Raw genomic sequence first — 26303 nt, 5'->3', positions numbered from 1 at the left:
TATAAAAAATTGGTCTGGTTTCCAATATCGAAAAAACATCTTTAAGGTATATCTTTGCCTTATTATGGGCTCAAACTAGAGAGGACTATATCAATTTTCACTTGATATTGCTTACCTTAATCAATAACATAAGAAAATGAAACTGTTGTTACGTTTTTAAAGATGTCAGACATATATGAAAAGAAGTATAAGTTAACATCAGAAAATTGAATATTTTCATTAAATAGCATTAAAAAAAAGTACATAAAACTGCGACTTTATAAAAATAAATAAATCAATATATACAAATTAAATTACTTGAATAGTATGGAAATGATTGTACAAAAGACATACAAGATAGCAAATTCTAGTATATGAGGTATTGCTCATGACAACATTTTTGAAATATAGATAATTAATTAATGTATGTAAAGATAAAAATTTTATAATATCAAATAGTGTACACAAGGTTTTATTTTTTATTCTAACCACTAAATAAAATACCTACAAAAGATATATTCCTATCATGCACAAAGTTAAATAAAATCAAAGAATTTGTAAAACAAAACACCTGTCATCACATGAAGATAGAGTTACCTTAATATCTGACCACATTACCCTGTCCTGTGTTCCCATGTATCCCAAATTCCATTAGTTAATCCGATCCTAACATTGATTGAATTCATCCCCAAACGTCTTCCATAATAACTGTTAATTTACGGTTGTGCATCCGACTCATTCAAATCTGTTCCCTCCATAATTTTCTTCCCATTGTTTTTAAAAAATAAAAATAAAAACCATATATTTTCCAATACGTGGCATGAACTATTTGTTTCCTGACAGATTATGAAAAATGACTTTGCTATGTTTTATTTGAAACACCCTCAATAGTCCTTCCTACTCACCACTAAGATAACTTTTCTCAGAGGATGACCTTGTTTGAGAATGAAATTGGGGCTGACAGGTATATTTTTGTGATTGTGTCCATAGATAAAGATAAATATACACAAACAGGACCGAAGAAACTCTCCTCGGTGGAGGTAATGGAAATCATAAGGCTTTATAGACTTGACATGTACCTAATCTACAACAAAGACGTAAATTGTCGATTTTTGGATATATAAATCAAGACTGGGATTTTACAAGACTGTCGATTTTTGGATATATAAATCAAGACTGGGATTTTACAAGTAATATGTGCAGAACTATTGAAAGGAAATATTAAAGATTTCTTTTTGCACAATAATCTATACATTTTAAAATGTCTATTGATATACTCCAAATTTATTTTATGCTTGGGTATACGTCTTTTGAATTTAAACTACCAACAGTGTCATTTAGATTTAAAATTGCGTAATGGATTATTGATTTCGATTTTCTGAAAACCAAAGAACTATATTTTTAAAAACTGATCTCGGTTGCTTGCGTGCTCTTGGTAATTTAAACACTTCGTATCGTTCACAGCTTTTGTTTTCATGCAAGCGAGGTTTTCTTTGAATCAAGGTCAGGAGAGTGCTTTGGAGAGTTAGTTATTGGTAATGATAGTAAGTAAGCTCACTCGTGTCAGTATACGAATTCTGTAACATTTATTTATAGCATTAAATTTGTTGTGAATCTATCTGTGAGGTGGTGGATAGGAAATCAGATCTCAAGGTAAGACATCCAGATAAAATTTAAAGTGATCAAAGGCATGACATAAATTACATGATCCAGTTAATTTTCTAGAAAGGCTCTATCTCTGCACCTCATGGAAATTATAATTGTTGTAAAGGAAAAAAATTCGGACGTACTATACCGCAGGATGTGCGAGAAGTGGTGTAAATCAAATATGGATTGTCAAAAATCCTAAACATCTTACAAAATCTACAGTATCAATATGTACAACTTTGCAACACCGCCATTACTTACGATGTACTAACGAGTCATCCTTTGATATCATAGACAGCTGGTTTTTCAATAAAGATAATAATTCGAATATTATCATATCTTGTCATCAGTCATACAAAAAAATCCTTTGCTAAGTACCACTCTAATTCTACCTACAACTAAACTGAAATTGATATTAAAAAGATGCTGGAGTTACTCATTGACAATAATTACATAGTTTTTGAGGATCAGGTCTTTCAACAATATATGGTGGGCGGGGGGTTATGTTTACAGACCAAAACACAGAGAAAATTTTCACTCTATGTTCAATTGCAAATAAAGATAAAGTGTGAGAAATGAAGATTAACCATTTTTTACTCAATAATATAAAGTAATTTGAATTTGACAAATTGAATAGTTATTTATTGCTATCAATAAAAATTTGAAATTATATGAGGTTTTAAAGCCCGGTTTCAAGGAACATATTTTCTACCCCTTAATCAAAAGGAGTTGGAATTAATTAGCTAACATTGGTATTAAAGTTAATAATCAATTACTAATGGATTCTGCTTTGCATTAAAAAATATCATTAGCAACGCTGCTTTTTAAAATATACGAGTTGAAAATGTACCGTATATACTAGCTTATAAGTTGGTTCGCCTATAAGGCGGTTGTATAGTTTTTAGATTAATTTGGAGGGAATTGCCATTGACCCATTTGTAAGTCAGTCTAACTTTTTTCAAGAATCGGTTTACAATTTCAAATCAATGCTCTAATGTTTTTACCTGTGTTTAAAATAATATTTTGAGAAATGCGCCGATATTTGATACCCCGCCCCCCAACAAATCAATTTCATATCAATACTCTTATGTATTTATCCGTGTTCCAAAAATGTTTTGGGATATGACATCAATATTTGACTGTTTATTCTAAGCAAATTAAACAGTTACTAGTCTATTTTGTTTATTTTGTCCATGTTTTAGTTGTTTAAAAATACTAGGCTATATATTACGCCATCCAGAAAAATATTAATCTTCTTAGGACACTCCAATAAGTCGGACATAGAGTTTTTGACCAAAATTTAACTCCTAAAAATCCGACTTATAGGCAAGTATATACGGTAAGCGGGAATTCAGAGTAAGCATGCGTAGTTTTTTTTACTAAGTCATATGTTTTATTTACATTACAGATAGTGTACTCTGGAAAAGTAAAGTAAACTCAGGTTATGGATGATCCAGAAAGTAGAAAAACTCACTCAGATCTTTTGATCGCTGAAAAAATACAGGAATCAGATTTTAGAAATACATGCAATGATGCTACAAAAGAATCGAGCGATAATGTAGGTAAAAATGAATACAAGGAAGAATATATATACATCACTCCTACAGAAACTGATGTACTTAATACAGCAGAACGTAACGGTCGTCTGCATGTATGTGTCCGAAATGTTCCTGACAAACCTTCAAAACCCCAGGAAGAATCTTTGAAATATGATAAGATAGAAAAGAAGAAAAGTAGCAGAGAGACAAATGAACAAGAACAGATTCCCGGAATAGACTCCAAGGTAGAAAATCACACAGAAAACTCAAGTTTAAAGACACACGTAATGAAAGTGAGGAATGTTCCAGAAAACTCAGTTGATGTACACCTTACGGCAAATCAAGACAAAGCAAATCCAGAGATTTCCTCAGACAAATCGGATCAGAAAATGTCTGCTGCTGGAATATATAAGGAAAGAAGTGAACAAGAAAGTAGTAAAAGTCACGTGGACAAACATCTGAACACAATACAAATCCTGGATGACGAGTTGTGCATTGAAAATGAAATCGTCGAAATGTCATTAAAACTGGAGGAATGCAATGTAGTAGTTGACAGTGACATATGTAACAAAGCACATGATGTCACAACACACGAGACAGATAAATGTGAAGAACCGAAGAGAGTCGAGGTCCATGGCGGTATAATTACTGAGGATGCGAATACAACACCGAATGAAGAGTATGTCACGATGGAATCTGAAGAAGAAAGCAATGCCCTCAAATCGGATCAAGCAATGCCTGTAACTGGACAAGATACAGATGGAGATGGACGAGGAAGCCATGAGGATCACAAGGAAAAACATCTTAATTCAGTACAGATCATCGACGGCGATTTAAGCATTCATGGTGAAATCGTTGATATTTTACTACAAAACGAGGGATGCAACGTTGTAGAGGATTGTGATGTCTATAACAAAACACACGATGTTACAGCACACGAGACAGATAAATGTGAAGAACCAAAGAGAGTCGAGGTCCATGGCGGTATAATTACTGAGGATGCGAATACAACACCGAATGAAGAGTATGTCACAATAGAATTTAAAGAAGAAAGCAATGCCCTCAAATCGTATCAAACAATTACTAAAAGAGATAACGAAAGAGATGGACAAGAAGGTCATGAGGATCCCAAGGACAAACATTTGGATGCAGTACAGATCCTGAACGGCGATTTGGGGATTGGAAGTGAAATCGATGATATTTCACTACAGAAGGAGTGCAACGTAGTAGTCGATAGTGATGTGTATAACAGTGTACACGATCTCACAGCACGAGACTCAAAGACATGCGAAAAACTAGAGAAAGTCGAGGCCCATGAGAGGATAATTACTGAGGGTGAGAATAGAACAGAGAACCAAGAGTATGCGCAGATAGAATCTAAAGAAAGCCATACCTTCGAAACACTTCGTGTTGTATTGATTGGTCAGACGGGTGTAGGCAAAAGCGAAACTGGAAACACATTATTAGATGCCAAAAAATTTAGATCTTCCCCATCTTCAAAGTCTTGTACGGAAGTTTGTCAAAGAGAGTGCGCGTTAAGAGGAGACGTCTACCTGGAGATCTTGGATACCCCAGGTCTGTTCGACACCCATAAACCAGCGGATGAACTACGAGAAGAGTTTTTGAAGTGCATGATAATGACAAACCCTGGGCCCCATGCCTTTCTTTTCATCCTTAGGATGAATCGCATCACAGACCAAGAAAAGAAGACAATCACATATCTAAAAGATATATTCGGCGGTGATCAATTTCTTCAACACACAATTGTTGTTATTACCAGGAAAGAAGACCTAAAGCCAAACGACACAGATATCCATTTGACCGAAGACGTAGACCAACTTTTCAAAGCCAATCTTGAAAAGTGTCCTGCACTTTACCGCATGATTTCTCAGTGTGGGAATCGGTATTTTCTAATTTCTAATAAAGGGAAAGTGGATGGGTCAAAACGAAGTCGACAGGCAGACGAACTTTTATCACTTATAAAAGAAACGACAGTACAAAACGGTGACTCGTTTTACAGTTATCAGTACTTTATAGATCTTGAGAAAGAACGGAAGTTAAAATTGAAAATGGAAGCTGAGAAAAAAGAGGAAGAAAAACGGTTAGAAAAAGAGAGAAAAGACAGGGAAATTCTTGCAGAGATCAAAGAAAAAGAGCTCATGTTGAGACTTAAAAAGGCGGAAAAGGAGCGCGAAAGGGAGAGAAGAGAGGCAGCAAGGCAACAAGCAATACTAGAAGAAAAATTGAGGGAGGAAAAAGAAGAGAGAAGACGTCTGAAAGAGAAAAGACGCAGACAAAGGGAACATGAAGAGTATTTAGAAGAGTTAGAAGAAGAAAGAGAACGTGAAAGACGTCGACGCACAAATCTGGAAAGAGAACGTGAACGATGTCGACTCGCAAATCTGAATAGAGAGGCCAGCACGAGCCGACAGCAAAATACCGAGACTTCAAGGGAGTCAAATCAGAGGGGCTGCAACGTTATGTAATATAAAATTTGATTTAGTTTGTTACCTACTGTCAAAAGAGGAAAAAAATATATTGTAATTTTATTATTTGTGGTTACTTTAAACTGAAGAGCGCATGGTTGGCGATTCCTCCAATTTTGTCAGATTTCTATATCCCTCCAAGATCGTTGATGAAGGAGGATGGGTGTATTGTTTTTGGTCTGTGTATCGCATTGTTCCCTTTTCAAATTCAGAATTGGTCATAATTTGTTTTAATATATACGACAGAGAATCAAACTTTGTAAGCAGAATGGTTGCAGTCATCGCCAGTATAACTATTTAAAGAACCCCAAGTTAGATTCTTCATACTTGGTCACGGTCATACATCAAAGTTACATCTTGTTTATTCAATGAACTGGTCGTCATATGAATCAAACTGGCAGGATTACTTCATTTGCAACCAAATATTCAAGTCATGTTACAGAAATAACCTTCGATAGTTATCGAGTGTTCATCTCCAATATAGATGCTCGACATCACATGATAACAAACGTTTTGTTGTCGGTCAGTGGCAGAGTCGTATCGAATTTGGATTGTTATTTTATGATTACCAACAAACGTGCACATGGTTTGTTTCAATGTTGAAAATGTGTTGAATTGCCATTAATCAACCATATTTCAATGTTGATCCAATACTCACTGAAATATAATTGTTCATATGTAAAGAAAATATGTTGGAAGGTACGTGTACAACGCTGAATTAACAGCAAATTTTCCATAATGAAACTCAGAACGACTTTTATATATAACTGTTGTATATTCCTGTAAATTGTTTGTTCCCTGTACTTCGCTATAGGTGTGTTTTACTGTAATATTACTATATACATAACTGTCCTATATTGCTGTAAATAAACGACTAGTGTGTAGCAAAAGGTATTTTATTTGTAAGATCAGCCATGCATAAAATATTAATGTACAACGTACATTGTAAATATCATTTCTCTAATAAAATGATACAAAGAACACACTTTCTTTCATATTATATATTTTTCGATAATTTCAAATCTCCGTTTACATTATTTTGCATTTGTGATCAAAGTTTACAAGTGAAATATTTTTTCATAGCATATAAAACACAGCAAAAATTTACACAATCACTACAAACACATACAATCAGCCTAACCTAAAACGTGTTACAATTCCATTACCCATTCTCACTGCATCCTAACACATGTATGATTCTTGACATAAATGAAGAAAATGTATGATTATTATTAAAAGCATAAGAGGAATATTAAAATCCCGCATTAGACACTTCAAAACAAAAGTACGTACCATCTATCCTTTTGTGTTTAGTAAACCAGAAGTGATTAAAGAATTAGATAGGTTATATGAGGAATATGCTTTGGTTCCAGCTGACAAAACTTATAACAACATGCATTGTCTTTATTTGTAAGGCTCATTATTACAACTGTATTTTAAACGAACTTGGCATTAATTCCACTTTTGGAAATCGTGCTTATACTCCAACTGCCCTTTCAAAAGTTGAAATTCTTCAAAACCATGCTTCTGTTTTAGACACATTTAATATCCCAGTCAATGGGTCGGATGTATATGAATCACCGCACCTATACTGGATACCTAAACTACATATAAACCCTTACAAAGATACATTGCTGGATCCAGTAAATGTTCTCTCAAGCCCCTATATTTGCTCCTCACGAAAATATTAGCAGCTGTGAAGGAGAAACCTCAAACGTACTGTGCGACTACGTATGCCAGAAATGGTGTAAATCAAATGTGGATTCTAAAAAATTCTAAAGAACTTTGAGTAAACTTGAAATCGCAAAACTGTTCTCAAATCAACAAAATGTATGGCTTCTTAACACTTTTTACGACCATTCCTCACGACATTTCATCTTTTGAAAGGGAGGTTGGAGTATAGGTTCGATTACTAAAAGTGGAATCATTGCAACATCTAAAGATTTATCAGAAACATCTTGCTTTGTACCGTCTGGGTCATGTTGGGTTCTTTTCATTTGCAAACAGTAAAAAACAGGACCCAACATAGAAGCCAGAGGGATTTTTCCTTTGAGATGACCCCTTTCCATTTGACACATTGTCATCTTTCATGTAGATAAAAATTAAACCAGTTAAATGTCTTTTCACAAATATCAAACGATGAAAGTGTGTGCATCAATACAACATGATTAATTGAGTCAAATGATTTGCTTAGATCAATAAAAAGTACACCTGTAAGTTTCCTTTTATCAATGTTCTCAAGCCATTTGTTATTGATATTGTAAAGATTGTTTTGGTCTGAAACCTGGTTGATGCTCTGTTAAAAGCTTATTTGCATTCAAATACTCTTAAAAAAAGTGTCAAAAACTTGTCTTTCCATAATTTTGCTGATGATTCAGTAGGTAAAACAGATACAGATCTATAATTCATTGCTTGGAAATTATCCCCAGATTTGAAAAGCGGGATAACTCTAGCTTTTCCCACTCATTTTGAAGGTATCACAATAGTACATTGTAATTGACCAATCGATATGAACTGAAGTCAATTGTAGTTCCATACAATTAAAAAAGATTTTTTTCCGTTTGTTTTCATTTCCTCTTATCTGTTTTTCTTAAATTTTGTATTCCTGACCAGGAAATTTTATGAAATCTTTAGACATAATCAAACATGTGCATATACAAATATTCTTTAGAGGTTTCATAGCAGAAAAAGGCATGTATTTAACACATTCACACAAGTACATGCACACACGCGTGCACACACATACACACACACACAACCTGAAAGTTTGTTCCAGTGAAATATGACAAAGAAAAAATATGAAATACTTTTGGTTTTATCCTGTAAAGGTGTACAAATTAAAATTTGTCTTTCATAGCTTCGTAACCTTAGCATATTTTTCTCCTGAGTTGTTTTGCACACTTCTGTATAAAAATTAGTTTATGTTTTTTATGTTATTACGTATTTCTTGAGTTTTTTTTTTATCTTTGTTATCTAATCTACAGCACATTTTATACTTGTATATTTTACAGGCAATGAGGGATATTATGCTATTACAAAAAGTGTCTTTTCATTGTTTTCATAGTAAAATCCTATCACAACTGTTTTCCATGATATATCAAATTTTAAAACTTGTTTAACAATACCCCATATGTGAGAAACATTTTCACATTTTAAGATAAGATGTTCATTGTTTTCTTTAACATCTCTTCAAAAGACACAAAAATCTTTTTCTACTAGTTTCCATTTCGTCAGCAATTTTGTTACATAATAGGTTATTAAACAATTTATAATTAAACTCTGATATACTTCTGTCTCTAATGGATAAGATTTCCTGTTCATAAATACAATGTAGATTTCCAAGCCGTTTTTGGTATTTCAAAAGTGTTTCAATATGTTTGGTGTAATAGAGGTATAAATATTTCATGACAAAGAATTTAGTAAATCAACCCTGAATTTATATCACACACTTTAACATGTCCTTTACATAATAAATCGTCTGATGTATTCCTATGAAAAATGTTTTCGTATCGTATATTTGAAAATTCATAACTTTTGAAGGCTTTTGTTATAACTCGTTTGATAATAATATATTCACAAATCCAGGTTTTTTTTTTACATATAGGTTTGTCATCAAATTATTCCATAGGTTTTATACCATTTTGATTTATAATATCATTCAAATATTTAAAACTGCTCTTTAGCCAATTATGAAAAATATTGGCTTGTTTTTGTACATAAATTTCTTATTACACCATATCGATTCCCTTGATAATGCATTCAGACAAAAACAAATTTAATATATATTTTTTATATTCGTTAAAAAATACTAGCATTTCCTTGTAGAATAGAGGAAAATGTTCCACTATCTGGTAATCATTTGATTTGGTAATGTTTTATTTTACATAGATATTCAAAATCAAAATCATTTCCATTTCACAAACTACATGTATCTAATACAAACGGATAGAGAGCTTCTCTCGCTTAAAATCCTGTTTATCCAAGATACTTTTACGGATTTTAATTTCAAAGATGCATCAACAATTCCTATGTCTCCCTTTAGGACACTTCCAATCTGTGTTTTTCTTTTAGTTCTATCTCTTTTGTTCCATATAAAGTTATATAACAGATTTTGAAATTTCTTATTAATAACTACTTTTAAATAACTCAGAATCGATCCAACATATATAGTCTTTGATATTGCTAGACTATTGATGACACATACATTACCAAAGATGGTTAGTTTTCTTTTTTTCCTTTATTCAAACAAGTTTTTCTACGTCATCTACAATTTTTGTCTATCAATTAATTTTCTAATTTTCTTTTTCTGTTCATATCAATTTTTTCATATGGCAAATCTTCTATCTTACTTATTTCTACTTGAATAGAATTAATTTTGTTTTTGTAAGATTTAGATATATTTTTCGATAAATTTATACATTTTGTTTTTATATGTCTTTTCAAATTTTGATCAAAATTATAGTTTTTTTAAGAATGTATTCATTTCGTTTGTGAAAGTTTCATTTTCAATTAAAGACGTGTTAAATTTCCAGTATTCTGGACCTCTAAGGTTTTCATTTACAATCAAAGAAAAAATTAAACACGTATGATCAGACATCCTTGTACCATTTGAGTGTGAACCAGGAAGGTTTTGAAGCCTTATATTTTCACATTGAAAACAAAAGGTATCTGATATTAAAATATAGTCTATTCTACTTGTTGGAGTATTTACTGTTACACCATGTATATCCTTTTTTGGTCGCTTTTTATCTCACCTGAGCTAAAAGCTCAAGCGAGCTTTTCTGATCACCCGTATTCCGGGGTCCGTCTGTCTGTAAACTTTTAACATTTTTTACTTCTTCTCAAAAACCACTGGGTCAATTTCAACCAAAGTTGACACAAAGCATCCTTAAGTAAAGGGAATTCTAAATTGTTAAAATAAAGGACCAGGCCACCTTTCAAGGGGAGATAATGAATAAAATGTAAAAAAAAAAAAAAAAAAAAAAAAGAAAAAAAAAAAAGGGTAGGGTCATTAAAAAATCTTCTCAAGAACCACTGAGCCAGAAAAGATGAAATTTATAGTCATGCTTTATTAGGTAGTGCAAATTTTAAATTGTTAAAATCATGGCCCCCGGGGGTCGGATGGGGCCACAATAGGGGATCAAAGTTTACATACAAATATATAGGAAAAATCTTTAAAAATCTTCTTCTCAATAACCACTGAGCCAGAAAAGCTGAGATTTATATGAAAGCTTCCTGATATAGTGCAGATTCTAAATTGTTAAAATCCTGCCCCCTGGGGTCGGATAGGGCCACAATAGGGGATCAAAGGTTTACATACAAATATATAGGGACATTCTTTAAAAATCTTCTCAAGAACCACTGAGCCAGAAAAGGTGATATTTACATGAAAGCTTCCTGATATAGTGCAAATTTGCAAATTCAAGTTTGTTAAAATGATGGCCCCCGGGAGTAGGATGGAGCCACAATAGGGGTTCAAAGTGTTACATACAAATAAATAGAGAAAATCTTTAAAAATCTTCTTCTCAAGAACCACTGAGCCAGAAAAGCTGATATTTACATGAAAGCTTTCTGACATAATGCAGATTCAAGTTTGTTCAAATCATGGCCCCTGGGGGTAAGATTGGGCCACAAGGGGGGATCAAAATTTTACATACAAATATGTAGGAAAAATCTTTAAATATCTTCTTCTCAAGAACCATTGGGCCAAAGAAGTTCACATTTACATGAAAGCTTTCTGACATAGTGTAGATTCAAGTTTGCAAAAACTATGGCCTCCAGGGGTAGTTTGGGGTCATAATAAGGACTAATGTTTTACATGCAAATATATATAGAAAGTCTTCTGATATGGATCAAGGTGACTCAGGTGAGCGATGTGGCCCATGGGCCTCTTGTTATAGTTTGACATATGTCCTGCATGTAAATCGAGTTTGTTCAGTAATTGTTTTAAAGTTAGACCGCTTTTATCTGATTCATTATCTGTTGAACAATTAAGGTCACTGCATATCAATATATTTTCAAAACTTTCTGTGTATTTACTAACACAGTCTTTATCTCGTTTAAAAAAATCACATCGATAATTGATATCGTTTGGAGCATATAAATTAACTAATGTAATAATGTTTTCATCATATGCTATGTTAACCTACATTTCCTGCCTTCATTAGATCTATGTACATTTAGTATTTCGAGATTCAGATCTTTATAAAATAATATTGAAACTCCTCTGCTGGAAACTGAATCAGAAAAGCAATGCATTGATGCACCTTTCCACCTTGCATCATAATTTAGTACATTTTTTTTTCAATATAGTGGGTTTCTTGCATAAATATTATGTCAAAACAGCTATCATTAATCCAGATATAAATTTGTACACGGTTTAAACCCCTGCAGTTGACTGAAACAATATTTAAGTTGTTCATGTGTATGACTGACTAGAGTTTGGGGGGGGGACTTAACTGTGCCCCCCCCCCCCCAGTTTGTTTCTTGTTGTTCTAGAGGAATTGTTGGTAGCTGGATTTTTGTCCGTACGCTACAATTTGACTGACATGCCAAGGGGCGGATCCTGGAATTGCGGTTACTTTATGAGGCAGAGGGTCTGGGACCGCCTTGGATTTTACAGATTTTATAGGGCTTGTAATATGTCTCCTGTTTGTTATCTTCACCTTTCATTTAAGCCATTTGTACTATTTTCTATCATTGTTTGATGAGGTGAAATTAGTAGAGTGACACAAATTTTAAGGGTTTTTAAAAAAGATTAAGTTCTCCCAATAAAATAATTCAATAAATCAAAAGATTTTGTAATTTATTCTTCCGGGAGTGGTAGAAATTATTGCTTCTCTTATTGTTTAGTACATTTTTCAAAACAAGATACCACGATTTACCTTAATTTTGAAAATTTTAAGGGGGTGCGCCGGCTGTGCCCTTTTAAATCCGCCGCTGATGCCGTCGAGGATACGTTCAAGCCTATTTTGACCTGGCCAATGTTGCATTACTGTATGCGATGTTCCGGTCACGTTCAGCCCGTTACCCCAAGAAGTATCCCACGTCGATTCCACAAGAAACTCTGATGTTTCTAAAACACTTCTGAATTGAGAACAATGTTGTAGTTTGCATTCCAGTATTTCCCTCATAACGGAGTCTTTAGATGAAATCCAAGCATCAGATTCCAGGACCTGACCTCCTACACGTTTGGCATCTAAGGCGATCTCAGCTTTACTTACGGCCTTTACACGGTTAAAGTCACCAGAACGTAAGGACTGGAAAGCATGCTCGGCTGAAGGATAAGTTTGTCCGAAAACCTTTAACTCAGCAGGGAAGAAATTTGACAGAGGGTTATCCTTTCCAGAGAAGCACACTATGTCTTTCTGGTGAGCGAAATATGATATGCATTTATCCGATCCCGGAAAGTGACTTGGTTGCTTACATAATCTACAACACTGCTCGAATTCGCAGGTATTTTTGTAATGGTCATCTGCCCATCAGTTTGTGCACTGCACCTTTCGTTTCCGTAGGGGTTGGCCTTTGTGAGCGATGGCACAGCGTAAACCTGCGCATGACACAGGTCGTGGAAGGAATTTTCCATTTTCTAAGGGCGATATATACACAAAACAATTTCCATTTAATATTTCAGTCATTCGGTGGGTTTTAGGATGTTTGATTTTTTCTTATTTGATATCACTTGTTAATTTTACACCTAGGCCTTCGAGTATCTTTTTAATACATGAATGTTCAACCGATAGAGGTATTCCTTTAATCAGGACTCGAACAACTTTCTCATCAGGAGAGTCTGTACCTGCAGAGAATGGGTTCGTATCATATACCTGGATTGATCTGCTTTCAAGTGAGAATCCTTCAGTAACTAATTTCGAGCTACTTCCGGCAGACTTTATGTAGATCCTCCACAGATCTCTATCTCTTTGTACACACATCACACCCGAAACTGTCAAACTCACGGCTTCTGCAATATCAAAGTCAGTGAAATATTTACCCTTAGTTGTTTGAATGTCCTTGTTCCGCATATAGACTGGTTTAAGAGTTTGTGTTCACTCCATGATTCGTTATCTTAAGCACTTTAGACACAGAATCGCCGAAACATAGACAGCACAAGTAGATTGTGAACACCTATTCACATGCAGTACAGGTGCAAATTTACAAAAACAGTTTTAAAAAACCCAGAAAACAAGAACACCTTGCGAAACTCTGTATCTAGAGTCAAAAATATATACACCATCTGTCCAAACTCAGAACTCTAAGAAATTCGCAATAATTTCTCGAATAAAAAGTGAAATTGACGGAGCCAAAAAAAGTACGTCCGTACCTTAGCTCGTCACATGACTTTTCTAGTTTGGGTATGTTGGTAATTTACAATAAGTATTTTCTCGTCTCTGGTCATACAATTGATATTTATGCCCTCCTTCAAAGAAGAGGGGGATATAACTTTGCACCTGTCCGTCGGTAGACCACATGTTGTCCGCTCAATATCTTGAGAACCATTCACTTGATCGTAATAATGTTGCATATGCGGGTTGGTTATGAGTAGAAAAGGACCCCTATCGATTTTCAGGTCATTCAACTTTGGACATACAAAGACACTGTTCGCTCAGTATCTTGAGAACCCTTTGTTTGATAGACATCAAACTCGGTACACTGGTACATCGTAAAGAATAGATTACCCGTATTGATTTTAAGGATCAGATACAGACACCTGTAAAGTACCAAAATCTAATAATTTTTTTTTAGATGTAACGGTGTTTTTTTTTTTTTTTATATTTCTTGAAATATTTTTCCGTGTGCGATTTTTTTTTCATTTTCCCTTATTTATTTTTCTTACATTTTGTACCCCTGACCAGGAAATTTTATGTATTTTGTAGAAATAATCACTTCTTTACAAAGGAACTATTTGCTGTAGTTTGATAAGACGAGTTTCTGGGGCGTACACAGGTTGTTTACAAGGACATGAAAAACACGTGGATTTGAGGACATTCCTGTTTGCGGACCAAAACAAAATCTGAGAAAATGCCGCGTAGGGTATCATTTTTCCGGTGTTGGCAGACGAGACAGGTAACATATAACAATCCTTGCTGAATTATTTGACACAAATTTTATAAACTGATTTTAACATTTTTTCCTTCATAGGAACATATAGTGAAAATAATAACCGGTGTGATATCTATAATGTCACCCTACTCTACAGAGAAATTCATGATAAAAACACAAAATGTCAGCTACAACATCAATGCCCACTCTCAGTAATTTTACAGAAATTTCACCCATACCTGTAGCTTTTGAACTGTTGTATAATTCTTGTATTTCACCTTGTGTATATGTATTCACATTTCACATACTACATATATACACCACGTAACGCTACTCTATGTCTATTTTAAATATACTAGAATAACTACATATAGTACCATTAAACCATTGCACAAGCCATGCTTTTGAAATTGAATACATGTACTATAGCAACTATCAAGATAAGCTTTTATTTGTCGCCTATCCTAGTACATGTATGTTATTTGTGCTCAAAATCACTACAATATTAATCATAAAGTCAGATAATGTTTTATATTCTTAGTTGTATACAGTACGTCATGTATTTAAAGGGACAACCCCCGTTAAAGTATTGCACTGTTTCTTCACGTGGTTTGAATATTTCAATAAAAACTGGTGGGTCATTTAAATATATACACTATACACAGGTGTTTTCTGAAAACTAAGACTTGATTAGGTATGGAGCCCGGAACGCTAGCGACAGACAGGTATGAAAGAAGTTTATTTTATATTCCTCATCAGCATATGGATTTTTTAAGACAAAAAATCACTTCATATTTGACAATCAATCCACCTATTTATCTTAGGGTTGTCAAATTGATCAAAAATTAGTAACCGGTTACTCGGTTGTCTTTCCGATCGAGTACTCGAGTACTCGGTCGTCATTCAAGAGAACATTCAAAATCTTAAACATAGTTGATACTACTTAATAACACAGACTATATCCATCATCCTGCTGTTTATGTATTCGTTAGCCTCTGAAATTCCTTCCCTTCGACTATTCGCAGCGGCATATAATCCAGAACAACCATGTCAACAATTGCCTGTGCTATGTCTTCCGATTGCTTGCCTGATAGATTTCTTGTAAGCGGAGAATTTAGAAAATTAACCGCAGACGGTTGTTTCTCTGGAGTTTCTTCAATATCACCATGTTTTATGCGCAAATGATTCAGCATATTTGGTGTACCTCCCGTGAACGTTAATTCAACCTCGCAGAGTTGACATTTTATACTTTAGAGGACGGAGGCATTTTTGTTACTAACAATTCTACGAGTTCACGCTTTTTTTTTATTGAATTAATTTGAACTGTATTTAAGTTGAATTCAAATCATGGTATGCCCCTGGCTATAAATAAAGCGATGTGCTGCCACCGACAGATATAATATAACTAAAATTATATATAATTAACTATATAATTGTTGTCAAAACAGGACAGGCCTTTAATTCAGGCTACATGTATACATTGTAGGTAATTGAGAGAACGGTACTTGAGATAACGTACGATGATCTGCGAAAATAGAATGAGCGAAACAAAACAAAAAATACAAGGAATAAACAATTTTTTTTTTCAAGTACTCGGTTACTGATTTTAGTAATCGATACTCGGACCTTCCGACGAGTACTCGAGTAACCGGTTACTCGTTGACAACCCTAATTTATCTACAATGTAGCATTTTATAATATGATTATTTACAATAGACTCTAATTGGAAAGCAAAGCGAGTCGTCAAATCTAACCTTTCATTTATTTGTTCCAAATGTAAAGAAATGAAGAACGATAATTGTTAAGTAAATCCAGAATTTCTCGACAGTGAACAAAACTTTTATAAAGATGCAAGATGAAAAGTTTGTCACCGGTTTAAAACTTTGTAGAAATGGAAAACTTTCTATTTATACCGACTATCCAGACACAACAATAGCTAATTCAGCCGCAACAGATAATGAAAGAGCAGTATTATATAAGGAGATTACCGTAGAAAGAAGTGATGATACTGAGAAACATAAAAACAACAATGTGAAAAGTAGTGACGATGTGGCTATACCGAATAGATATAACCAAGCAATGTCCGCAACGCACGAATTGATGTCTGGCTTGGACAATACTTTGAAAGCAGCAAATAAAGACATGTTACACAACCCACACTCTCTACCTGAAACCGAGAAAGAAAATGCACCTAATTTTAAAGTAATCGATAACGGACTGAATAAAAACAGGACCACAGTCACAATGAACAAGTATGTAGGCATGAAGACAGATTCAAATACTACTTCTGCATTAAATTCACAAACACTCGTGAAGGCTGAACAAAATCAGATTCCAAATGAGAAAAGAAACGATAGCAATGAAAACAACCTGTCCGTTAAAGATAGCACTCCCCTGATGTCGTCACGAATTATTTTGATTGGAAAGACAGGAACTGGAAAGAGCGCTACAGGAAACACCATTCTGGGGCAAACAAAATTCCAGACAGCCAGTGGTTTTGTTTCTTGCACCTCAACCTGCCAAAGAGAAATGTGTGTGATTAATGATCAACGCATTGAGGTAATCGACACGCCTGGATTGTACGACACCTCAAAAACAGAAGAGATGGTCAAGAGAGAGCTTTCGAAGTGTATGGAAATGTCGTTGCCAGGACCGCATGTGTTTTTAGTGATCTTGTCAGTGGAGAGAATAACTGAACAGGAAAAATACACATTGAAGTATATGGCCGATATTTTCGGTGGCCAGGACTTTTTGAATCACACAATAATAGTGATCACTCGTAAAGACAATTTTGATAATGAAGTGGATTCGGATGACGAAGATGAAGATTTAAATGTATCCGAGATACTTGATGACTTTATTCGTACATCTGAGGATCTTAGCAGAATGGTACAACAGTGCAATGGTAGGTGTGTGGCTATCTCAAATGCAAGCCACATCGAAAAACCCAAGAGAAGGAGAGAAGGTGAAAGACTCCTCCATTCCATTAATCAGTTGATTCAAAAGAACGAAGGGGTGTACTACAGTAATGATTTGTTTGAGGATTTGGAACGGAAAAGAGAAATCATACGTAAGGAAGAGGAAAGGAAAAGACAAAATGCAATCAAAGAAATGGAGAGGCAGAGGAACGAACGTAAAAAGGAGATAGAAAGACGGGAGTGCAATATCGAACAATTAAAGAAAGATATTGACGAAGAGGAAGAGAAATTAAAGAGAGATAAATCTCGATCTAAAGATGAAATTTTCGAATTAAAAGAGAAATTGCAGAAAATGGCATCCCAAAAGGAAGAGATGGAGCGGAGAATGATGGAAGACGAAAATAGATTGAAAAAAGAAACGCAAGAATTGAGAGAGGAAACAGATAGATTACGTTGGGAAGTTGACAACATGAAATGGGACATTTCTCAATCGAAGGGAAGTGAGAAATCAACATGTAACATTTTGTAAACATTTAAGCGTGCAAATTAAAGCTAAATGTAGCGTTACGGAGGTATTTTACATAATTCTTACAGGAATTAAAGTATGTGTTTCTCTCACTTTATGCAATTTATATATTTTAACTTGATCAGATTAAAACGCTTATTCCTAAGTTCTTTATTCTCCGAGTTGGATAATAAACGCTCCATGATTATATTACGTCGCAAGCTGAATATAGAAAGTAAACTATAGGGCGACGCGAAAGCATGAACGACCTGCAGGATAAAATACAATCAGACTGGGAATAGGGTAGGGAGAACCACTTTATGGAGAACAAAGCAACAAAGCCTATCAACCCAGGAACTACTGATTGATCTCAAAACACATATAACTACACTTAAGTATACTGCAACTCAACATTGTAAATATGATGAATATATATATCAGGGGAATACATGTTTTTTTCTCTTAGACAGACTCTGATTGGCAAATACACTTATCATTATCTATATTTTACTTTATAGTTTGATCTTGCTCTTTTATATCAACACAACCTAGTTATGATTGATTTACCATACTTGTATCAAATGATATCATATTATTTTCTCCCTCTGTCACCACCTCTCTCTGTCTATCTCCAACAGTCTTTCTCTCTCCCACTCCTTTTTATCTATCTCTCTCTTGCTTTAATGTATGTATATGTATGTGTATGCATTTGTACACTTATTTGTGACATAGATCTCAATAAATTTGTAAAAAAAATATATATATGGAGAACGTTTAATGTTTGATCTGTTAACGTAATAGCATGTTTAACATGAAATCATTTTAAGGAGATACTCTACACTGTTGCAATGGCTGACTTCCTTCTAAAGAATGGATGAAAATATAGATATCAGCAATATTTCTCTTTTCTTTTCAAATATCATTACAAGGCTGAATAGCTCAGAGGGATTGCACGTCAACCGCTGAACTATGAATCGCGGGTTCGAGTCTAGCTGGGGTGTTTTTTTCCAGATTGATTTCTACTATAACCTTTTTAGAATAAATAAAGTAAATTTGAAAGTTTTCGATTTCAAAATGTTGTTGCACATTAAGATTTCCGCTTTTTATCCAGATCAAATTTCTACGTGTTGCATTCCTCATTAATACGACCATCAGATTGTGAACAATTTTTTCTCCGTCATGTCTCTAACATTAAATTTGTCGTGCATTTGTGCACATCCACCCCAAACATTCAAACCGTCATAAATATGGATGAAAAATTATCGTTTTGGCCTTGCATTTATTAGACCAGTGTTTCAGTGATATAAGGGAATAATTTGTGGCAATTGTTGAAATCAGATATTAGTTTACTTAATTGATTACACTGATGGACACTGGTCAGCCGGGGAAACTCAGTGTCACATGTATAACCTTCGAATCGAAACCGGAAGGTCATCTGTTCAAGTCCCTCTCGTGCCACGGCAGGGTAAAAAGAAAACCTGAGATAACTTGTTGCAGCTTGGGTTGGCACGTTAAAGAATCCTCACTGATACGACCCTAGGCGCTGAACATACATATATGTCTACAATTTGTGGCACTTCATCTACAGATGGTAACGTGCCAATGTGAGTAAAAACAATTTCTCGACGGGACGTAAAGCAAACATTCAATTATCATACTAATGAAATTTTGGTATGGTTTTCAGCATTGAAAAATACACTTAAAGGGGGAATGGACACGATGTTTGATCGGTTGAAATTTTATAGATAATATTAGAAATATTTTAGTTAGGATTTACTTTTTATTTACATATAAGCCGGCTCCCAAGATTGTGTTTGTTAACACGCCTGTCAGAGTCAGGAAACAATGTACGGGGATGAGAACACACAAAAGGTTCCTAAATAATATGTCAAAAGCACTTAATGTCAAACCATTTGTGGGGCGCTGGATAGGAAATCAGATGTCAAAGTACAACTTTCAAATGAAAAGTGATAAAATACATACACGCTGTTTTTGGCTATATTTAGCTCTAAAACTTCATAGTTATCTCGGATTTCAAACATTTCGGTTGAGCATCACTGAAGAGACATTATTTGTCGAAATGCGCATCTGGTGCATCAAAATTGGTACCGTATAAGTTTTACATACAATAAATTAAATGATCCAGTAAATATTCCACAAAGCCTCTATCTATGTTCCTCATCAGAATATAAATTGCTGTGAAGCAAAACCATCATTGTTATTGTTATACCACAACATGTGCAAGAAGTAGTGTAAATCAATGTGGATTATCAAAAGATCTTTACTACAACTGAACACCAAACCGTACAACTATTCAACACACAGCATCACCATCGCAGGCCAGGGTAGCACATCCACGTTTTTCTGGTGATGACATTCACTAATAACGCGTGCGGTGTGTGGCCGTATGACATTACGCTGGTTGTTGTGAATGTTTGGAATGACGTCCTGACGTACAATCACAGTAGCGTACGCTGATTAAACTGCCCTCCACTATCACAAAAAGGTTCCGTCCATGTGTTGTAATTCCGTCCCAGACTATAACGCTCCCTCTGTCGAATTGACGGTGTTGAATAACGCAGGTGTTAGTGCAAGGTTCTCCGGCACGACAAATTATAACCCGAACACGACTGTCACTGCTGTCGAGATGATATCTCGACTCGTCCGTAAACAGAAATTCCACTCAATCTCTGCCTCCTAAACGACGATCGCCTCGGAACACGGTGACGCCAGAGCAGAACAGGGCGATAAGAGGACATCCGTCAATACCAAGGAGTGTTTCTAGGCGGTCAAAGAAGCCGATTGGAAATCGATTACGCAAATATGACATTCATGTATACGTATCTTGCCGACGTGACGCCCCACGCGGATGTTCTGATCGTGGGCGGTCCCAAACGGGGTCAGTTTGCTGATATCGCCTCCAAAAAGCATTGATAGTGTTAATATGAACTCTAGACTGTCTTGTCATATTGCTTTGCGACATTTTAGCTTCCAGCATCCCGGGGGATTCGGGTTAGAGTAGGTCCTCAGTACCCCTTATTTGTAGTAAGAGAATAAAAAAGAGTCCTTCTGATGAGACCGCAAAACACCAAGGGCCCGTGTCACAGCAGGTAGGGCACGATAAAGCTCCCTACCTGTTCGAAGTCTGCAAGAGCCGAGCATAGGCTTAAAGTTTGCAGTCTTTCACCGGTAATAGTGACGTCGTCATATGAGTAAAATATTCAAAAGAGGGACGTTAAACAATATTCAATCCAGCATCCCAATAGCACGCAAGACGATCGTTTTCAATCATGCGAAACATCTCTCAATCAAACTTTTATTCCAAAACCAATGTTTTTCTATTTCAATACATTAAATACTGTCAATGAATACAATTATTCTAACATATTACTAACCCCGTGTCGCTTTGGCTTGTAGTCATCAAGGCGAATCGAACGCTATGTTTAAGAAATTGAGAACCCAAACACGCGTTTAGTACAATAAACTATAACTTCAAGAATAAAGAGTGATCAAAGAACACTTTTTGAGTTTTTATTTAACTTTTAAGTAAACAGTTACTTTTTACCGCTAGTAAATATTCACATGGCAAGCTACTGACAAACACGTTGATGGTACAGGGGGTTTCAACAGTCTCGATCAAAGTCAGCATTTCGCAAATTCTATGGTCGTTATAACGATCTAGTTCATCAATACAACCTATCATTGGGTCAAATTCTGTTTGACGTGTTTCATACCGATTGTAAGATGGTTCCTAGCACACTGATTTTGACTACGGATAACTCCATTTACCCGATCAGGGTATATGGCTCACGGTGGGTGTGACCGGTCGACAGGCGATGCTTACTCCTCCTAGGCACATGATCTTACCTCTGCTGTGTCCAGGGGTCCGTGTTTGTCCAACTCTCTATTTTGTATTGCTTATAGTAGATATGAGATTGATCACTGTTCATTATCTTCACCTTTCATACTACAACTTTATATCCTATTTCCTGATATAGGTTTTACATTATGACCCCTGGGTCGGGGCCTCTGCTGGTGGACTGTTAGTCCCCGAGGGTCTCTACAACCCAGTAGCTAAGTACTTCGTTACTAGCTTGAAAATACGGATGTATATTTAATTGCTGTTACAAAATGTAGAAATTCATTTCAAAATTAAGGATTATCTCCCTCACGCATAGCTCTTATCCTTAGACGAATTTGACTCCACTTTTTTTGCACACTGTTTTTCCCTAACATAGCTCTAAAACTCGGTTGAGCATCACTGAAGAGACATTATTTGTCGAAATGCTCATCTGGTGCATCAAAATTGGTACCGTATAAGTTTTACATAATCATGTTATGTTGTATGTATATATATGCGCCCTAACCTCCTAAAGGACTCGATCCCATTTCATGATTCTTTTAAACGCTTAATAAGTAATTTAAAAGCTACGGCAATATATTAGCTTTAAATTCCTTAACGGATCGAATTATTTGAATAACAGTTCCAAGGAGATGGATGCTGTAGTCATACTTTCCTCCATCAGTAATTCAAGACAGGTTAATGATGTTCAAAAGTTTCCATAACACATGAAACGGAATACAAATATGTACATAACCAGAAAAAATCATCCGCTTTAGATTACCAACAATATCAGTACTAAAGTCAGTTAATCAAGTCCTTGGGTGACTTCCTGATATCAACATCCACTCCCAAAGTAAACATCCCCGAAAAAAAATTCTATGATATACACATCTCAATGCATCATACACAAATTCTACAAATGAGTAACTCAATGGGATACATGCACAAATTGTACAGTTTGCTGAATCATACGGTTTTTTCTTTTCATTACAGATTGTGTTCTCCAGACAAGTAAAGTAAACTCAGCTAGGTTATGGATGATCCAAAAAGCAGAAAACCCCATTCAGATCATTTGATCAAACCACAGGAATCAGACTTTAGAAAATCATGCAGTGATGCTACAAAAGAATCGAGCAATAATGTAGGTAAAACTGAATACAAGGAACAATGTATCTACACGACCGCTATAGAGAGTAATGCATTGAGTACAACAGAAAGTAACGGCCTGCATCTTTGTGTCCAAAATGTTCCTGACATACCTGCGAAAACCCAAGAAGAGTCTTTATATGATAAGATAGAAACCAAGAAAAGTAGCAGAGAGACAAATGAACAAGAACATATTGAGGGAATAGACTCCAAGGTAGAAGATCACAGAGAAAACTCAAGTTCGAAGATACACGTAATCAAACTGAGGAATGATCCTCAAAAACCGGTCGATGTATGCCTTACGGCAACGGAAATGGCTGGCAAAACTTCGGAGAAATCAGATCTAGAGGTTTCCTCATACATTGATGAAGGCAAATCGGATCAGACAATGTCTGCTGCTGGAATATATACGAAAAGAAATGAACAAGGCACTAGTAAAAGTCACATAGACAAAGACCTGAACGCAGTACAAATCCTGGATGACGAGTTGTGCATTGAAAATGAAATCGTCGATATGTTACTAAACCTGGATGAATGGAATGCAGTAGTTGACAGTGACATAAATAACAAAGCACATAATGTCACAACACACGAAACAGATAAATGTGAAGAACCAGAGAAAGTCGAGGTCCAAGGCGATATAATTACTGAGGAGGCAAATACAACACCAAATAAAGAGTATTTCACAATAGAATTCAAAGAAGAAAGCAATACCCTCAAATCGGATCAAGGAATGTCTGTTACTGGGACAGATACAGAAAGAGATGGACAATGTCATGGGGATCCGAAGGACACACATTTGAATGTGATACAGACCATGGGCGGTGATTTGAGTATTGGAAGTGAAATCGTTGATATTTCACTACAGCAGAAGTGCAACGTAGTAGTCGATAGTGATGTGTATAACAGTGTACACGATCTCACATCACGAGACTCAAAGACATGCGAAAAACTAGAGAAAGTCGAGGTCCATGAGAGAATAATTACTGAGGGTAAGAAGAGAGCACTGAATCAAGAGTATGCTCAGATAGAATTTAAAGAAAGCCATGCCTTCGAAACACTTCGTGTAGTATTGATTGGTCAGACGGGTGTAGGCAAAAGCGAAACTGGAAACACATTATTAGGTGCCAAAAAATTCAAATCCTCCCCATCTTCAAAGTCTTGTACGGAAGTTTGTCAAAGAGAGTGCGCGTTAAGAGGAGACGTCTACCTGGAGATCTTGGATACCCCAGGTCTGTTCGACACCCATAAACCAGCGGATGAACTACGAGAAGAGTTTTTGAAGTGCATGATAATGACAAACCCTGGGCCCCATGCCTTTCTTTTCATCCTTAGGATGAATCGCATCACAGACCAAGAAAAGAAGACAATCACATATCTAAAAGATATATTCGGCGGTGATCAATTTCTTCAACACACAATTGTTGTTATTAGCAGGAAAGAAGACCTAAAGCCAAACGACACAGATATCAATTTGACCGAAGACGTAGACCAACTTTTCAAAGCCAATCTCGAAAAGTGTCCTGCACTTCACCACATGATTTCGCAGTGTGGCAATCGGTGTTTTCTAATTTCTAATAAAGGGAAAGTGGATGGGCCAAAACGAAGTCGACAGGCAGACGAACTTTTATCACTAATAAAAGAAACGACGGTACAAAACGGTGACTCGTTCTACAGTTATCAGTACTTCATAGACCTTGAGAAAGAAAGGATGTTAGAATTAAAAATGCAAGCTGAGAAAAAAGAGGAAGAAAAACGGTTAGAGGAGGAGCAAAAAGACAGGGAAATTCTTGCACAAATCAAAGAAAAAGAGCTGAAGTTAAGACTTGAAATGGCGGAAAAGGAACGCGAAAGTGTAAGAATAGAGGCAGCAAGACTGGAAGAAAGATTGAGGAAGGAAGAAGAAGACAGAAAACGTCTGGAGGAGAGAATACGCAAACAAAGAGAACATGAACGATATTTAGAAATTTTAAAAGCGGAAAGAGAACGCGCACGACGTCAACACTGGGAGGTACAAATGAAGACCAGAATGAACCGACGCCAGAATACCGAGGCTTCAAGGCAGTCAAATCAGTGGGGCTGCAACGTTATGTAATATAAAATTCGATTATAGTTTCTCCCTATTGCAGTGGGTTTCTATATTTTCCCCAAAAGAGGAAGTCTATGTCGAATGTTATTATTTGTTGCTATTTAAATATTATGAGCGCATGGTTCAGGATTCCTCCTTTTTGATCCACCCAATCTAAAATCAAGAAAGGTGGGTGTATCAGGGCTGTGATAGAATTCCTCAGAAATCGGAGGAAGGAAAACTGATTGATTGTTTGCATGCTGGTTGTATATTGTTTAACGTCCCTCTTGAGAATTGTTGACTCATATTGAGACGTCACCATTGCCGGTGAAGGGCTGAAAAATTTAGGTATATGCTTGGAGCTTACGGCCTTTGAGCAGGGAAGGATTTTTATCGTGTCACACCTGCTGTGACATGGGATTTCGATTTTTACGGTCTCATCCGAAGGACCACCGCATTAAGTCATCTCTTACGATGATATATCCCTGTGGGCTCGAAATAAAGGACACCACAGAGTCGTCCACTTCTGCTTCATACTTAGATATTTTATTGAAAGTAGACATTAACGGCAAACTGACAACTCAAATGTCTGACAAAAGGGATGATTTCAGCTTCCCCATCGTCAACTTCCCATATTTATGTAGCAATATTCCATTATCACATGCATATGGTGTTTATATATCTCAATTGATTCGATATGCAAGAGCTTGTTCTGTGAATAGTCAGTTTTAATTCGAGGTAAGCTACTGACAAACAAGTTACTGGGGTTTCAACAGTCTCGACTTAAGTCAGCATTTCGCAAATTCTATGGTCGTTATAACGATCTAGTTCGTCAATACAACCTATCAATGGGTCAAATGCTGTCTGACGTGTTTCATACCGATTGTTGAGCCGTTCTTGGTACACTTATTTTGACTGCGGATAACTCCATTTACCTGATCAGGATATAGGGCTCACGGCGGGTGTTACCGGTCAACAGGGGATGCTTACTCCTCCTAGACACCTGATCCCACCTCTGGTGTGTCCAGGGGTCCATGTTTGCCCAACTATCTATTTGTATTGCTTATAGGAGTTATGAGATTGATCGCTGTTCGTTATCTTCACGTTGCTCTTACGACAAGCAAGGGGTAGTG

General features: G+C 35.7%; 1 protein-coding gene across 1 annotated transcript; it reads left to right on the top strand.

Moving 5' to 3' along the window:
- Positions 1-1417: 1417 nt before the first annotated feature.
- On the top strand, positions 1418-25312 carry LOC125656683 (reticulocyte-binding protein homolog 2a-like). The gene is made up of 5 exons (XM_056145573.1): positions 1418-1632; positions 3035-5647; positions 16505-18132; positions 22597-22651; positions 22987-25312. The coding sequence occupies exons 2-5, from the start codon at positions 3071-3073 to the stop codon at positions 25195-25197; spliced, it is 6471 nt and encodes a 2156-aa protein (XP_056001548.1). The 5' UTR covers positions 1418-1632; positions 3035-3070; the 3' UTR covers positions 25198-25312.
- The last annotated feature ends 991 nt before the right edge of the window (positions 25313-26303 follow it).

The sequence above is a fragment of the Ostrea edulis genome, chromosome 7 (assembly GCF_947568905.1).
Source record: "Ostrea edulis chromosome 7, xbOstEdul1.1, whole genome shotgun sequence".
NCBI classification, from domain to species: domain Eukaryota; kingdom Metazoa; phylum Mollusca; class Bivalvia; order Ostreida; family Ostreidae; genus Ostrea; species Ostrea edulis.
This window is presented reverse-complemented; position numbering and strand designations above follow the sequence as displayed.

Bases quoted from the DNA above. Each gene is read 5' to 3' on its own strand.
- LOC125656683 (XM_056145573.1), top strand. From the start codon at position 3,071: ATGGATGATCCAGAAAGTAGAAAAACTCACTCAGATCTTTTGATCGCT. The intron at 18,133-22,596 runs GTAAACATTTAA...TTTGAATAACAG, and splicing joins AAATCAACATGTAACATTTT to TTCCAAGGAGATGGATGCTG. The intron at 22,652-22,986 runs GTTAATGATGTT...AAACTCAGCTAG, and splicing joins CCATCAGTAATTCAAGACAG to GTTATGGATGATCCAAAAAG.